We start from the raw sequence: 16,203 nt of genomic DNA, 5'->3' as shown, positions 1-16,203 counted from the left end.
ATACCACAATTTCTTCATCCATTTATCGATTGATGGATACTTGGGTTGTTTCCGTATCTTGGATGTTGTGAATAATGCTGTGATAAACATGGGCGTGCACGTATATTTTCAAATTAATTTTCTCTTTTCTTTGGATAAATACCTGGAAGGGGGAATGCTGGATCATATGGTAGTTCTGTTTTTAATTTTTTGAAGAACCTTCTTACTGTTTTCAATAGTGGTTCCACCAATATACATACCCACCAACAGGGGACAGGGTTTGTCTTTTCTCCACATTCTCACCAACATTTGTTATTTCTTGCCTTTATGATAATAGCCATGAACTGTTATCTCGTTGTCAATTTGATTTGCATTTCCCTGATGATTATTGCTGTTAAACATTTCTTCATTTACCTGTTGGCCATGTGGGCTTCCCTTGTGGCTCAGCTGGTAAAGAATCTGCCTGCAATGAGGGAGAACTGGGTTAGATCCCTGGGTTGGGAAGATCCCCTGGAGAAGGGAAAAGCTATCCACTCCAGTATTCTGGCCTGGAGAATTCCTGGGACTGTCTAGTTCATAGGGTCACAAAGAGTTGGACATGACTGAACGACTTTCACCTCCCATTACTTCATTGGCCATCTATATGATTCTTTCTGTTAATATCTTCTTAAATTGGATGATTAATTCATTCAGTTCAGTCGCTCAGTCGTGTCTGACTCTTTGCCACCCCATGAACCACAGCACGCCAGGCCTCCCTGTCTATCATCAACTCCCAGAGTCCACCCAAACCCATGTCCATCGAGTCAGTGATGCCATCCAGCCATTTCATCCTGTCATCCCCTTCTCCTCCTGCCCCCAATCCCTCCCAGCATCAGAGTGTTTTCCAATAAGTCAGCTTTTTGCATCAGGTGGACAAAGTATTGGAGTTTCAGCTTCAGCATCAGTTCTTCCAAAGAACACCCAGGACTGATTTCCTTTAGGATTGACTGGTTTGATCTCCTTGCAGTCCAAGGGACTCTTAAGAGTCTTCTCCAACCCCACAGTTCAAAAGCATCAATTCTTCAGTGCTCAGTTTTCTTTATAATCCAACTCTCACATCCATACATGACCACTGGAAAAAACCGTAGCCTTGACTAGACAGACCGTTGTTGACAAAGTAATGTCTCTGCTTTGTAATATGCTGTCTAGGTTGGCCATAACTTTCCTTCCAAGGAGTAAGTGTCTTTTAATTTCATGGCTGCAGTAATCATCTGCAGTGATTTTGCAGCCCAGAAAGATACAGTCAGCCACTGTTTCCACTGTTTCCCCATCTATTTCCCATGAAGTGATGGTACTGGATGCCATGATCTTAGTTTTCTGAATGTTGAGCTTTAAGCCAACTTTTTCACTCTCCTCTTTCAGTTTCATCAAGAGGCTCTTTAGTTCTCTTCACTTTCTGCCATAAGGGTGGTGTCATCTGCATATCTGAGGTTATTGATATTTCTCCCGGCAATCTTGATTCCAGCTTATACTTCCTCCAGTCCAGTATTTCTCATGGTGTACTCTGCATATAAGTTAAATAAGCAGGGTGACAATATACAGCCTTGACGTACTCCTTTTCCTATTTGGAACCATCTGTTGTTCTGTATCCAGTTCTAACTGTTGCTTCCTGACCTGCATACAGATTTCTCAAGAGGCAGGTCAGGTGGTCTGGTATTCCCATCTCTTTCAGAGTTTCCACAGTTTATTGTGATCCACACAGTCAAAGGCTTTGACAGAGTCAATAAAGCAGAAATAGATATTTTTCTGTTATTCTATTGCTTTTTCTATGATCCAACGGATGTTGGCAATTTGATTTCTGGTTCCTCTGCCTTCTCTAACTTTCAGCTTGAACATCTGGAAGTTCACAGTTCACATATTGCTGAAGCCCGACTTGGAGAATTTTGAGCAATACTTTACTAGAATGTGAGATGAGTGCAATTGTGCAGTAGTTTAGTTTGAGCATTCTTTGGCATTGCCTTTCTTTGGGATTGGAATGAAAACTGACCTTTTCCAGTCCTGTGGCCACTGCTGAGTTTTCCAAATTTGCTGGCATATTGAGTGCAGCACTTTCACAGCATCATCTTTCAGGATTTGAAATAGCTCAACTGGAATTCCATCACCTCCACTAGCTTTGTGTGTAGTGATGCTTCCTAAGGCCCACTTGACTTCACATTCCAGGATGTCTGGCTCTAGGTCAATTATCACACCATCGTGATTATCTGGATTGTGAAGATCTTTTTTGTACAGTTCTTCTGTGTATTCTTGCCACCTCTTCTTAATATCTTCTGCTTCTGTTAGGTCCATACCATTTCTGTCCTTTATTGAGCTCATCTTTGCATGAAATGTTTCCTTGGTATCTCTAATTTTCTTGAAGAGATCTCTAGTCTTTCCTGTTCTATTGTTTCCCTCTATTTCTTTGCATTGATTAACTTATTAATTTGCACCTTTTTCTTTCTTAATGTTAGAATTCATGGTATAAATTCCTTTCTAGGTATCTCCTTAGTGCAATAACCCAAATACTGATATCTTAATATTTTTGTTATCACCTAGTTCTAAATATTGTCTAGTTTCCATCGTGTTTCCTTCTCCGACTCATAATTTATTTAACAGTGTGTTCTGAAATGTCTTAAAGTATAGGATTTTTCTAGCTATCTCTTTGTTATTGATTTCTAACTTAATTGCCTTATGGTTAGAAAAAACAATCTTTGTCTTACCAGTCCCTTGAAATTTGTTCAGACTTGCTTCAAGGTCAAGGACATGGTCAGTTTCATAAGCATTCCTTTGTGTGTGGTCAAAAAGAATCTGTATTGCACAATTGTACTGTATGTGTTCATTAAACCAGCGTGTAGGTAACTTCTTCAAAGCTTCTGTATCTTTACTGATTTTTGTGTACCCTTAATTTATCAGTTCCTGAGAGAGGTGTCTGTAGATCTCCCACTGTCATGGTGAATTTGTTATTTTCCCCTTGCAACAGGCTAACATTTCAATACCTATTTGAGGACTTTTATGAGATTCAAACAATTTTAGAATTATCGTACTTTCCTACTGAGTTGCAACTTTTATCAGAATTGTTGTGGAGTATTTTTTAACACCAGCCACTAATTCTCCAAGTTCCAGCCACCAACTGGTTGCTCAACAAGTCAATTCGATTTTGACACTAACCACAAACCTCGCAGCATCGGTGCTAAGCACCCTGACTGCCCTCCTTCACCTTCAGATGCTGTTCACCACTTGCAAGTCCCAGGCCACATGTATTTCTGACAATGGATTAAAAACCACAGGTTCCCACAACCCCTCCGATGGTTCAATAATTTACTAGAGAAGCTCACAGAACTCAGGAAAGCACTTTAATTATGTTTAGTGATTTATTGTAATGGATACAACTCAGGAACCACTAAGTGGAAGAGATGCATAGAGCAAGGCGTGGGGGCAGAGGAGGCAAGCAGCTTCCCTGTCCTCTTCAGGCAGTCACTCTCCAGATACCTTGGTATGTTCACCACCAGGAAGTTCAAGTCTCCTCGCTGAACAGTTTTTATAGAGCTTAATCTTCAGCACCCCCTCCCACGTTCCCGTCTTAGAGATCTGTAGCCTGAAATTTCCAACCCTCTAATCACTGGGTCTTTCCGATGACCAGCCCCATCCTAAGGCTATCTTAGGGTCTAAGTCACCCCTTTAGCACAAACTCAGGTTGAACAAAGGGGTTCCTTAGAAATAGCAAAAGACAAGCCTATCACTCGTGAAATTCTGAGGGTTTTAGGAACTCTGGCCCAGAACCAAGGACAAAGACCAAGTGTATTTCTTATTATGCCCCACTTTTTATCCTCTTTCTGTCTAGTAATCATTTTTGCTTTAAAGCTGATATATAAGATATGAAAGTGGTATACAAGCTTTTAGCTAATTAGTATTATTAATTAACAAATTTTTAGTTAGTACTGGCCTAGCATATCTTCTTGTAATTAAAAATAATTATATAATTTATTGAAGCCATTTTGAAAGTTTTATATAAATTTTCAAGTACAAATTTTGAAAAATTTAAGATGCTTTATGTAAAAATTTTAATATACACAAAATACTATAAAGACTAGTACAATGACTATTCATATATCCAGTGCATGGATTAAAAATTTATTTTTTGTCATAATTTGCTTTATCTGCATCTATTTTTAAACTGGATCATGTGCTTTACATAAAATTTCATGCCTATCACATTTAATAAAATTCATAATTTTTTAATATTGTAAAATACTTATTCCATATTTAAATTTCCCCAGTTATTCCAGATTGCATTTATAATCATTTTTCAAACTTAATTGTTTTGTCTCCAACATGTTTTTCTGTCTAGGACAATTTATACACACTCTCAATTTTTCTTCTTGATAACATTAACATTTTAAAGACATCAGATGAGTTGTCATGTAAAATGTCCATCATTTTAATTTGTGTTCTTATATTTCATTTTATCTGCTGTAAACAGTATTCCCTGGTTAGTTTTCTAATCCAGTGTAATGTTTGCTTTTACTTTGCAAGTTTGGCAACTTTAATCCATTTCTATTTATGGTCATGACTAATACATTTGGAACTGGTTCTTCCATCTTATCTGGTTATTTCTACCCACCACAGTTTTTGTGTTTTATTTATTTTTAAATTGAACTGGGTGTTTTGATTTGCTTTCTTGTGTTTATTTTTCCTCATTCCTCTTTTCCTACATAGTTAGTTTGGAGGTTTATATCTATGTGTCCACATCACATTCTGCCGCATGTGAGAGAAGGGGCTCTAAGATACCCACCCTTTTACGTTTGGCCTGTGTCTCTTGGGTTTGGGGAGCTTGAGAGCTGGCATGACATGTTACATCAATAGGGCTGAACTAAAAAAGAAAAAGAAAAACTACACTGGGCGAAAATTATTCTTTATCAACACTGGGGCATAAAAAGGCACAAGCTTATCCTAGGCCAGATATGGTCCAAGCAGGAGGGAGCTGGCAAGGGGCCATTTATAAGTTCTGTCCAGGATTCCACAGACAGATAGTCCCTATACAAGCAGAGCTGATCAAGGAAATACTGGCAACTAGATGGAGGAGAAGACTTGTCCTGTGGACTGAAGGACAAATTGGCCCCATCAGGGTGCTTCTGAGGAATGCATGAAAGCTCTTTTCAGGAAAATGGTCACTTTGAACATCTGCCAAGCCCAGTGAGTGATAGCAGCAAATCTCAAGGGTCCAACCAGGAATGGCCATACCTCCTTCACTAAGCCCTCTCCAGAGGCCTAAGCAGCAGGCAGGTCAGGTATAGGACCATCCACAACCACACTCCATAAGGCAGCCTTGTACCATGTGACCTGGCTCCACTGGGCAGAGCTGATTGGTCTAGTGGGGCCACCTGACCCAATGGCAGTCAACCAATTGGTAGATAGCTCAGTGTGGTGAGTGAGCCAATCAGATTCTTTCTCAGGAGCTGGTGCTAGGAGCTCCTCTCAGGCCAGGGGTAGGGATGGAGCTAAACAGATGTGGGAAGAGAAGCCACAGGAGTGGGTGTGGGATCAAAGACTTGGGGGCCGTGACAAGCCCCAAGAAGAGAAGATGCAGGATCACTAGAGGGTTGAAGTGATAAGGCAGAGAAAAGCTGTGGAGAGCAGGGGAGGTTTTAAACAAGGTTGGCCACAGCATATAATTTTCATTATGGCTGTGGTTTGGTTTGGTTTGAGCCCCATTGGACATCTACAGACTCTGGCTGCTGACTCCTGGAAGCCAGCCTGGGTCTAGTTCTAGGTCAAGGGTCCTGGTTTCCCTTGATTCCTGTTCTTGCATATCAGTCAGGTTTGTCTGTCTCTCTTGCTGCTGAACTGTTCCTACACAACTGGAAACACCCATTACTTGAAATATCCAGAGCTGGACTTTGTTTCCTACAGGTAAAGAACACAGCCTACAAATCGAAAGTGAGAGAAAATCACCAAAGAGCCAGAGCAGAGCCTGGCATCAGCAGGAACAGAGCCTTACTGCAACCTCAACAGACTTCATGCCAGGTAGGTCTCGATGCATGTCCCCCAATAAAATCCTCCCTTATTGGGTTTTGTTTTATTATTTGCAGAATTCCAAAGAATAGCAAGAAGAGATAAGAAAGCCTTCCTCAGTCATCAATGCAAAGAAATAGAGGAAAACAACAGAATGGGAAATGCCAGGAGCCAGCATGAGGAACTCCGCCCGTGGCAAAGGTCATGAGGAAGGAGGCTGGGCATATGCAAAGGTGGGATTGAGCCTCAGGAGTCCCCCTGGAAATTCTCGAGCATCTACCCCCAAAACCAGAGTCTGCCTACTTTACTGCTTTGTGCTCTCACCTACACCTCTGACTTTATGGGGGGCTGTCCCCCACCACCTCTCTCTGAAAAGGAGTTAACTTACAGCTCCAGTTGATAAAGTTCCTGGGCGTGACAAGAGTGTTTCAACCTACAAACTCCTCTGAAGGTATTCCGGCCACATGTGATTGTTCACAGCCTCCCAACCATGAGAGGCATGAGATGTTCTAAACTGTCTAAATACAGATTCCTTTGAGCAGTTAAAAGATTGATTAGAAATTGTATTGGTGAAGGGTTTTTCACTTGTTGGGTCAATGTTTGCTGCCAAGTTTCCATATCCCTTACCTACTGTGTCTCTGTGAGTGTATTGATTAATATAATTGGTGTATAGGAATGTAAGTAGTACCTTTAATGTTTGTAACCTTGAACCCTTGAGTTAATTCTTTTCTTGTTATAGCCCATCACACCTTTGCCCTATAGGAATGCAACTTTATCTAATGCTTTCGGAGGGTGGCGCCTGACTTTAGAATAATCACCTTTAGAGAAAAATAAGTTTTCTGAAGAAAGGATCTTAAAATGTTAACAGGCCTCTTGGCCAGAAGATGATGTAATTTACCTAAACTTTTGCATATGATAAGTTAGCAGGAAGAAAGCCTGGCTTACTGCTAACTCTACCCCTTCCCCCATTATCCTCTATGCACAACTTAAGGTATAAAAACTACTTTGGAAAATAAAGTGTGGGCCTTGTTCACCAAAACTTGGTCTCCCCATGTTGTTCTTTCTCTCACCTTCTTGCTGAATTCCCATCTGGGGCGTGGAGGCTCGTCAAGCCTACTAATTTTGCATGGGCTTCTAAGATCTGACCGGGGAGGCCTTAGTGTCTCCTCTCCTTCGGGAGAATGGGAGGATACCTGCGGCCTACGTAGGTGACGTAAATTCCTTATTTTGGAATTTTATTAGCTTTCCACGTAAACCAAGTTATTCAGCCTCTTTTCTCCACTGAATTTTTCTCACTGAGCTATCCTTATTTAACCAGTCTTTATATCTTTAATTCTATCGTATCCTGATTGCCGAAGCTGTCTCCTCTTTGAATTCCCTGGATCCACCGGGGCTGGACCCCAGTAGGGAAAGACTAGAGATCTTTTCAAGAAAATTAGAGATACCAAGGGAACATTTCATGCAAAGATGGGCTCGATAAAGGACAGAAATGGTATGGACCTAAAAGAAGCAGAAGATATTAAGAACAGGTGGCAAGAATACACAGAAGAACTGTACAAAAAAGATCTTCAAGACCCAGATAATCACGATGGTGTGATCACTGACCTAGAGCCAGACATCCTGGAATGTGAAGTCAAGTGGGCCTTAGAAAGCATCACTACGAACAAAGCTAGTGGAGGTGATGGAGGTGATGGAATTCCAGTTGAGCTATTTCAAATCCTGAAAGATGATGCTGTGAAAGTGCTGCACTCAATATGCCAGCAAATTTGGAAAACTCAGCAGTGGCCACAGGACTGGAAAAGGTCAGTTTTCATTCCAATCCCAAAGAAAGGCAATGCCAAAGAATGCTCAAACTACCGCACAATTGCACTCATCTCACACGGACCTGTGGTGTTGGAGAAGACTCTTGAGAGTCCCTTGGACTTCAAGGAGATCAACCAGTCCATTCTGAAGGAGATCAGCCCTGGGATTTCTTTGGAAGGAATGATGCTGAAGCTGAAACTCCAGTACTTTGGCCACCTCATGTGAAGAGTTGACTCATTGGAAAAGACTCTGATGCTGGGAGGGATTGGGGGCAGGAGGAGAAGGGGACGACAGAGGATGAGATGGCTGGATGGCATCACTGACTCGATGGATGTGAGTCTGAGTGAACTCCGGGAGTTGATGATGGACAGGGAGGCCTGGCGTGCTGCGATTCATGGGGTCACAAAGAGTCGGACACGACTGAGTGACTGAACTGAACTGAACTTTTATTATTGTAAGAAAAAATGAAATCCACAAACCAAACCAGAAACTGATAGCTTATGGTGTTTGCTGTCGAATTTGTGGTCTCCAAAGGAGATTTAACTCTAGGACCAAAGATGCAGTCTCAGTCACTCAGAGCTTTGTGCAGCCAAGATATTTATTTAAAGTAAAAGGACAGAGAAAGCTTCTGACATAGGTATCAAAAGGGGGTAGAAAGAGCACCCACCTCACTAGTTTAAGCAGGGCATTATATACTTTTCAACTGGTTGCTGAGACTAGATAAAAAGAATGCCTCAAGACTGAGAAAGTTTTATCCAGACCCTCTCCACAGCATACATCTTGAGATAGCATTGGCCCAAGACTAGTCTGGAAGAATGGGTTTCAAGCACTCTGTCCCTGGGGGAGATGTGTTATGGCTGTGTAGGCAGTGAGGAAACAGGCTTCCAGGCAACATTTGTTACAGTTATAATGACTAACATAGAGACATATAATGACTAACATAGAGTCTGAGAAAAGCATACCCAGGAGTAAGGTATATTATGCTTAAAAGGCCAGTTTTCAAATGCAATAGACTGATGCAAAATTAACACAGAGCTTTTAAAATAAGCACGTCCTTGGAAAGATATATTATAGCTTACAGAGCCTACGAGACTAAGGCAAAAGAATATGAAAAAGAAAGAAAGTTCACTTCCTCCTTAAAGAGACCTTGGACTCCCTATCAACCTGCCTGTTAACTCTCTCAAAACTGTCTAGCGAAACAAGACTCCCCTCAATGTATAATGTCACTGCTGACAAGACACTCCCTTCAGGTCATTGATGTTGCTTCTTGTTTCTTGAGAACATGACTCCAGCAGATAGGGCTATCAGGCCCACTCCCGAGATGGTAGCTGCTGTGAGAGCATCTCTGACCTGCAAGAGACAGGAGAGTGAGTCAGACTCTGCGTCAGTAAGCTGAGTACAGACTGTACATTCAACAAGGATGTGCAGCTCAGGGAGCTTCATGTGCCTCATAGCCTCTTTGACAAACTCAGGAGTCAACAAATATTGGCAGGGAAATGCAGAGAGGAGGGCAGCATGAGGAAGGAATTTGTAAATGGGGCAGCTGGCCAATGACATACACAGACCTGAAGAGGGAAATTCCCTTCAGCCCGCGGGTTTTTAAAGCAGACAGATCCCCAGAGGGTGACTGTGGAAAGGACAGGGAGATGAGGCCAGATGGTTGAAATCCTGGCTGATCAACAGGGAGCTCTTGAGATATAAAGTTGAAGAGGAATTGCTATTGAATCCTCCTCAATGAACTCTGACCTGGGTCCTAACAGAGCCCTCCCTTGTCTTCATCTTTGCTGTATCCCCAGCGCCCAGACCTGCCAGGCGCCAAGTGCTCTCTGCACTTTCTTCAATAAATGACTCAACTATGAAAAAGAGTGGTGATGTTATACTTTAAATTATTAAGATATCTTACTTATATTGCTTGTAGTAGGAAAAAACCCAGCAAAAGTAAGAGTAAGTTTCAGGGTAAAAAAAGAACATGTATCAAATTTCACTCCTTCCTGAACTCCAAATAAAAATAAAGTAAGACATTAGTTTTAGGCACAATTCCACTAGGACTCAGAGAACACTAAAGGCTAAGGCAGCTGTGGAAAAAGCTGAATATTAATCCTAAACACATTAAGTCCCCTACATACTAACCTGGTCAGTTCTGAGAGCACGTTCTTAAGTCCGATTTGTTCGTAAGTTCAACAAAGTTAGCTTAGGTACCCAAGTAACACAATCAACTATAGAGTACTGTACTGTAAAAGATTTATAATACTTTTCACACAAAAAATACATAAAAAAAAATAAAGAACACGTTTTTTTTTACTTCAACTTAAATTCTTTATTATCACACTCAAAGATACTTATTGAAAGTGAAAGCTTTAGCTGCTCAGCTGTGTCTGTTTCTTTGTGACCTCATGGACTGCAGCCTGCCAGGCTCCTCTGTCCATGGAATTCTCCAGGCAAGAATACTGGAGTACGTTGCCACTCCCTTCTCAAGGGAGACTTCCTAACCCAGGAATTGAACCCCAGTCTCCTGCATTGAATGCAGATTCTTTACCATCTGAGCCATCCTTTAAATAGGGTTCTCATACTTTTTAAAAAAAAATATTTATTCATTTATTTTTGGCTGCACTGGGTCTTCATTGCTGTGTTCAGACTTTTTTGAGTTGCAGGAAGTGGGGATTCCTCTCTGTTGTGGAGCATAGGCTCTAAGCCTGGGCTCAGTAGTTTTGGGCTCAGCAGTTGTGGCACAGGAGATCCTCCTGGACCAGAGATCAAACCTGTGTCCCCTACATTGGCAGGTGAATTCTTTACCACTGGAGCCACCAGGGATGTCCCTCTGATATTTATTTATTTTATTTTTTAACTTTACAATATGGCAAAACCTCTGATATATTTTTAACCTTACAGTATAGTACGTTGAAAAGTACAGTAGTGAAGGACAACAGCTGGCATCCAGGGGCTGGTGTCACGTTAACAACAAGAAGAGTTACTGACTGGAGGAGGGAGAGGAGGTGGAGATGGTGGAACTGTCCGGAATAGGAGATGAAGGGCAAGCTTCAATGTCACTCATTCCTGACTTTGCTGGAACACAAGTTCGCATCTTTGAAAGTTCAAAACTTGAATGTTTATATGTCAGGGGCTAACTGTATACAAAGGAATCCCTGAAGAAGATCACATATTGACATCACCAGGTACTTCTGGAAGTGGGTGAAAGAGAGAGAGAGCTGCAGCCCCTCCCTAACCATAATGAAAATCAGAAGATTTGGGGGTCTGAAAACAGAAGCACATGTGAGGGTGTGAGTATCATACCTCCAAAAAGGGACTGAGAGGCCATAAGTATGGGATGTGGGGAATCGTGCCCTTCCCATCCCCTCTGCTCCCAGTACTTTACCCTCTACATAAGAGTCAAGAAAACTCTTCTGGGGAATCGGACTGGCCCAAGTGAAAACAATAAAAGGTACCAATATGAGGGTTCCCAGTCTACTCTGAAGTGATCCTCAAAGTCAACAAGCCACTGTCCCTTCTGAGCTCACTCTGCAAGTCCCCTACTCTTAATCATGAGCACACAATCCAGATGTACCAGACATCTAGCAGGACCACTGAAATAGAAGACAGAGAGCAAAACAAAAAGGAAAAGGCAATCTGGAGAAAGAAAAGATAACATCTTTTTAAAAAACGGTCTTCAGACAATAGAATGTATACAGTAAAGAAGAGGGACTTCCCGGTGGCTCAGTGGTAAAGAATCCACCTGGCAACTCAGGATCCCTAGGTTGGGAAATATGAACAGTATGAAAAGGCAAAATGATAGGATACTGAAAGGCGGACTCCCTAGGTCGGTAGGTGCCCAATATGCTACTGGAGATAAGTGGAGAAATAACTCCAGAAAGAATGAAGGGATGGAGCCAAAGCAAAAATAATAGAAGCAGGGTCTGATGCTGTAAAGAGCAATATTGCATAGGAACTTGGAATGTCAGGTCCATGAATCCAGGCAAATTGGAAGTGGTCAAACAGGAGATGGCAAGAGTGAACATCGACATTCTAGGAGTCAGTGAACTCAAATGGACTGGAATGGGTGAGTTTAACTCAGACGACCATTATATCCACTACTGTGGGCAGGAATCCCTTAGGAGAAATGGAGTAGCCATCATGGTCAAAAAAAGAGTCTGAAATGCAGTACTTGGATGCAATCTCAAAAACGACAGAATGATCTCTGTTCGTTTCCAAGGCAAACCATTCAATATCACGGTAATCCAAGCCTATGCCCCAACCAGAAACGTTGAAGAAGCTGAAGTTGAACGGTTCTGTGAAGAGCTACAAGACCTTTTAGAACTAACACCCAAAAAAGATGTCCTTTTCATTATAGGCGACTGGAATGCAAAAGTAGGAAGTCAAGAAACACCTGGAGTAACAGGCAAATTTGGCCTCGGAGTACAGAATGAAGCAGGGCAAAGGTTAATAGAGTTTTGCCAAAGAACGCATGGGTCATAGCAAACACCCTCTTCCAACAACACAAGAGAAGACTCTATACATGGACATCACCAGAGGGTCAACACCGAAATAAGATTGATTATATTCTTTGCATCCAAAGATGGAGAAGCTCTATACAGTCAGCAAAAGAAGACTGGGAACTGACTGTGGCTCAGATCATGAACTCCTTATTGCCAAATTCAGAATCAAATTGCAGAAAGTGGGGAAAACCACTAGACCATTCAGGTATGACCTAAATCAAATCCCTTATGATTATACCATGGAAGTGGGAAATAGATTTAAGTGACTAGATCTGATTGATAGAGTGCCTGATGAACTATGGACTGAGGTTTGTGACATTGTACAGGAGACAGGGATCAAGACCATCCCCATGGAAAAGAAATGCAAAAAAGCAAAATGGCTGTCTGAGGAAGCCTTACAAATAGCTGTGAAAAGAAGGGAAGTGAAAAGCAAAGGAGAAAAGGAAAGATATAAGCATCTGAATGCAGAGTTCCAAAGAATAGCAAGGAGGGTAAGAAAGCCTTCCTCAGCAATCAATGCAAAGAAATAGAGGAAAACAACAGAATGGGAAAGACTAGAGATCTCTTCAAGAAAATTAGAGATACCAAGGGAACATTTCATGCAAAGATGGGCTCGATAAAGGACAGAAATGGTATGGACCTAACAGAAGCAGAAGATATTAAGAAGAGGTGGCAAGAATACACAGAAGAACTGTACAAAAAAGATCTTCAAGACCCAGATAATCACGATGGTGTGATCACTGACCTAGAGCCAGACATCCTGGAATGTGAAGTCAAGTGGGCCTTAGAAAGCATCACTACGAACAAAGCTAGTGGAGGTGATGGAATTCCAGTTGAGCTATTCCAAATCCTGAAAGATGATGCTGTGAAAGTGCTTCACTCAATATGCCAGCAAATTTGGAAAACTCAGCAGTGGCCACAGGACTGGAAAAGGTCAGTTTTCATTCCAATCCCAAAGAAAGGCAATGTCAAAGAATGCTCAAACTACCGCACAATTGCACTCATCTCACACGCTAGTAAAGTAATGCTCAAAATTCTCCAAGCCAGGCTTCAGCAATATGTGAACTGTGAACTTCCCAGATGTTCAAGCTGGTTTTAGAAAAGACAGAGGAACCAGAGATCAAATTGCCAACATCCGCTGGAGCATTGAAAAAGCAAGAGAGTTCCAGAAAAACATCTATTTCTGCTTTATTGACTATGCCAAAGCCTTTGACTGTGTGGATCACAATAAACTGTGGAAAATCCTGAAAGAGATGGGAATACCAGACCACCTGACCTGCCTCTTGAGAAACCTATATGCAGGTCAGGAAGCAACAGTTAGAACTGGACATGAAACAACAGACTGGTTCCAAATAGGAAAAGGCGTACGTCAAGGCTGTATACTGTCACCCTGCTTATTTAACTCATATGCAGAGTACATCAAGAGAAATGCTGGACTGGAGGAAGCACAAGCTGGAATCAAGATTGCTGGGAGAAATATCAATAATCTCAGACATGCAGATGAGACTACCCTTATGGCAGAAAGTGAAGAGAACTAAAAAGCCTCTTGATGAAAGTGAAAGAGGAGAGTGAAAAAGGTGGCTTAAAGCACAACATTCAGAAAACTAAGATCATGGCATCCGGTCCCATCACTTCATGAGAAATAGATGGAAACAGTGGAAATAGTGTCAGACTTTATTTTTTTGGGCTCCAAAATCACTGCAGATGGTGATCGCAGCCATGAAATTAAAAGACGCTTACTCCTTGGAAGGAAAGTTATGACCAACCTAGATACATATTAAAAAGCAGAGATATTACTTTGCCAATAAAGGTCTGTCTAGTCAAGGCTATAGTTTTTTCCAGTCATCATGTATGGATGTGAGATATGGACTGTGAAGAAAGCTGAGTGCTAAAGAATTGATGCTTTTGAACTGTGGTGTTGGAGAAGACTCTTGAGAGTGCCTTGGACTGCAAGGAGATCCAAACAGTCCATCCTAAAGGAGATCAGTCCTAGGTGTTCATTGGAAGGACTGATGCTAAAGCTGAAACTCCAATACTTTGGCCATCTGATGCGAAGAGTTGATTCATTGGAAAAAAAACCCTGACGCTGGGAGTGAATGGGGCAGGAGGAGAAGGGGACAACAGAGGATGAGATGTCTGGATGGCATCACCGACTCAATGGACATGAGTCTGAGTGAACTCCAGGAGTTGGTGATGGACAGGGAGGCCTGGCATGCTGTGATTCATGGGGTTGCAAAGAGTCGGACATGACTAAGCAACTGAACTGAACCAAAGGTTGGGAAGATCCCCTGGAGGAGGCACTCCAGGATTCTTGCCTGGGAAATCCCACAGACAGAGGCACCTGGTGGGCTAGGGCCCATGGGGCTGCAAAAGAATCAAATATGACTTAGTGACTAAACAACATCAACAATAAATAAGAACACAGTGCTATTAAAAATAATGGAATATTTAGAGAATAAAAGTAATTCTCAGAAAATAAAAATATGATGGAAATTACAAACCCAATAGACATTTTAGAGATAAAGTTGGGAAATCTCTCAGAAGGAACAGCAGAAAAGATGAAGGTATAGAAAACAGCTTCCAAAGGTAAAAATGAAGGAATAATCCAGTCAGTATAAACTTTGAATAATAAACTTTCCAAAAAGAAGGACTAGAGGAAACTCAGAGGTGGGGAAGCAAGAGTGAACTAACTCTTGAAAATTTACTAGGACCAAAGGATATATGTTTTCAGATTGAAATGGTGCTTTGAGGATAAAAGCAGACCTATGCCAAGGCACATTAGTGTGAGATTTTAGAACACTGGGTAAAGACAAGACATTACATCTTCTAGAGCAGGAGGGAAAAACAGGAAACTGAGAAAAGATAAGGAATCAGAATTACTTTAGGTTTCATCATAGCAATGCTGGAAGCAAGAAGACAATGGAAGAATGCCTTCAAAATCTTAAAGTAAAACAATTTCTAACCTAGAATTATATACCTATGTGCTTAGTTGCTCAGTTGTGTCTGACTCTGTGTGACCCTATGGACTATAGCCCACCAGGCTCCTCAGTCCCTGAAGAATCTCTAAGCAAGAATACTAGAGTGGGTTGCCATGCCCTCCTCCTCCACGGGATCTTCCAACCCAGGGATTGAACCCAGGTTTCCCACGTTGCAGGCAGATTCTTTCCTGTCTGAGCCACCAGGGAAGCCCAAGAATACTGTAGTAGGTAGTGTATCCCTTTGCCAGGGGATCTTCCTGACCCAGGAATCAAACCAGGGTCTCCTGCATTTCAGGAGGATTCTTTACCAGTTGAGCTACCAGGGAAGCCCTGGAATTCTATACCTATACAGACTATTAAATAAAGTGGGAGGCTAAATTGAAAAATAATTCAGACATACAGGATCTCAAACAAATTCTCCTTCCATGCACCCTTTTTTAGAAGCTGCTGAAGGAGTTTCCACCACAAGAACTGTGTAAACCAAGACAGGGCTTCCCAGGTGACTCATTGGTAAAGCATCCACCTGCCAAAGCAGGAGACATGGGTTTGGTCCCTGCATTGGGAAGATCCTCTGGAGAAGGAAATGGAACCCCCTCCAGTAGTCTTGCCTGGGAAATCCCATGGGCAGAGGAGCCTGGAGGGCTAAAGTCCTTGGTGTCGGAAAAGAGTCAGACACAATTTAGCTATTCAACAATAACAACAAACCAAGAAAGAGGTCATGAGATATGGAAGATGGAGCTCTGGTGCAGGAGAAAAGAGAGGGGAATCTTTCTAGAATAACAGCAAGAGGAGCTCCCGGGACAATAACTGTACCCAGTGTAAAGAGTAACTGGTAGGCAGAAAAATATCCCCCAAAGATGTCTAGGTCTTAATTCCATAATATGTCCTCATCCCTAATACTCGTAAATACATTATGCTACATGGGG

At 41.9% G+C, this 16,203-nt stretch overlaps 1 protein-coding gene across 3 annotated transcripts in view; it reads right to left on the bottom strand.

The window, feature by feature from the left end:
• Nucleotides 1-8,234: 8,234 nt before the first annotated feature.
• Nucleotides 8,235-16,203, bottom strand: part of LOC102400403 (phospholipase A and acyltransferase 3) — an 18,011-nt gene continuing 10,042 nt past the window's right edge. For all 3 annotated transcript variants that reach the window (XM_006050828.4, XM_044943636.2, XM_044943637.2), the window contains one exon: nt 8,235-9,159. In XM_006050828.4, coding sequence (XP_006050890.4) covers nt 9,061-9,159 — 99 coding nt within the window. In that variant the 3' untranslated portion in view covers nt 8,235-9,060. The remainder of the gene's footprint in view (nt 9,160-16,203) is intronic.

This window comes from Bubalus bubalis, chromosome 5 (assembly GCF_019923935.1).
Source record: "Bubalus bubalis isolate 160015118507 breed Murrah chromosome 5, NDDB_SH_1, whole genome shotgun sequence".
Lineage (NCBI taxonomy): Eukaryota > Metazoa > Chordata > Mammalia > Artiodactyla > Bovidae > Bubalus > Bubalus bubalis.
Note: the sequence above shows the minus strand (reverse complement) of the source record. Positions and strands in the feature narration are given on the sequence as shown.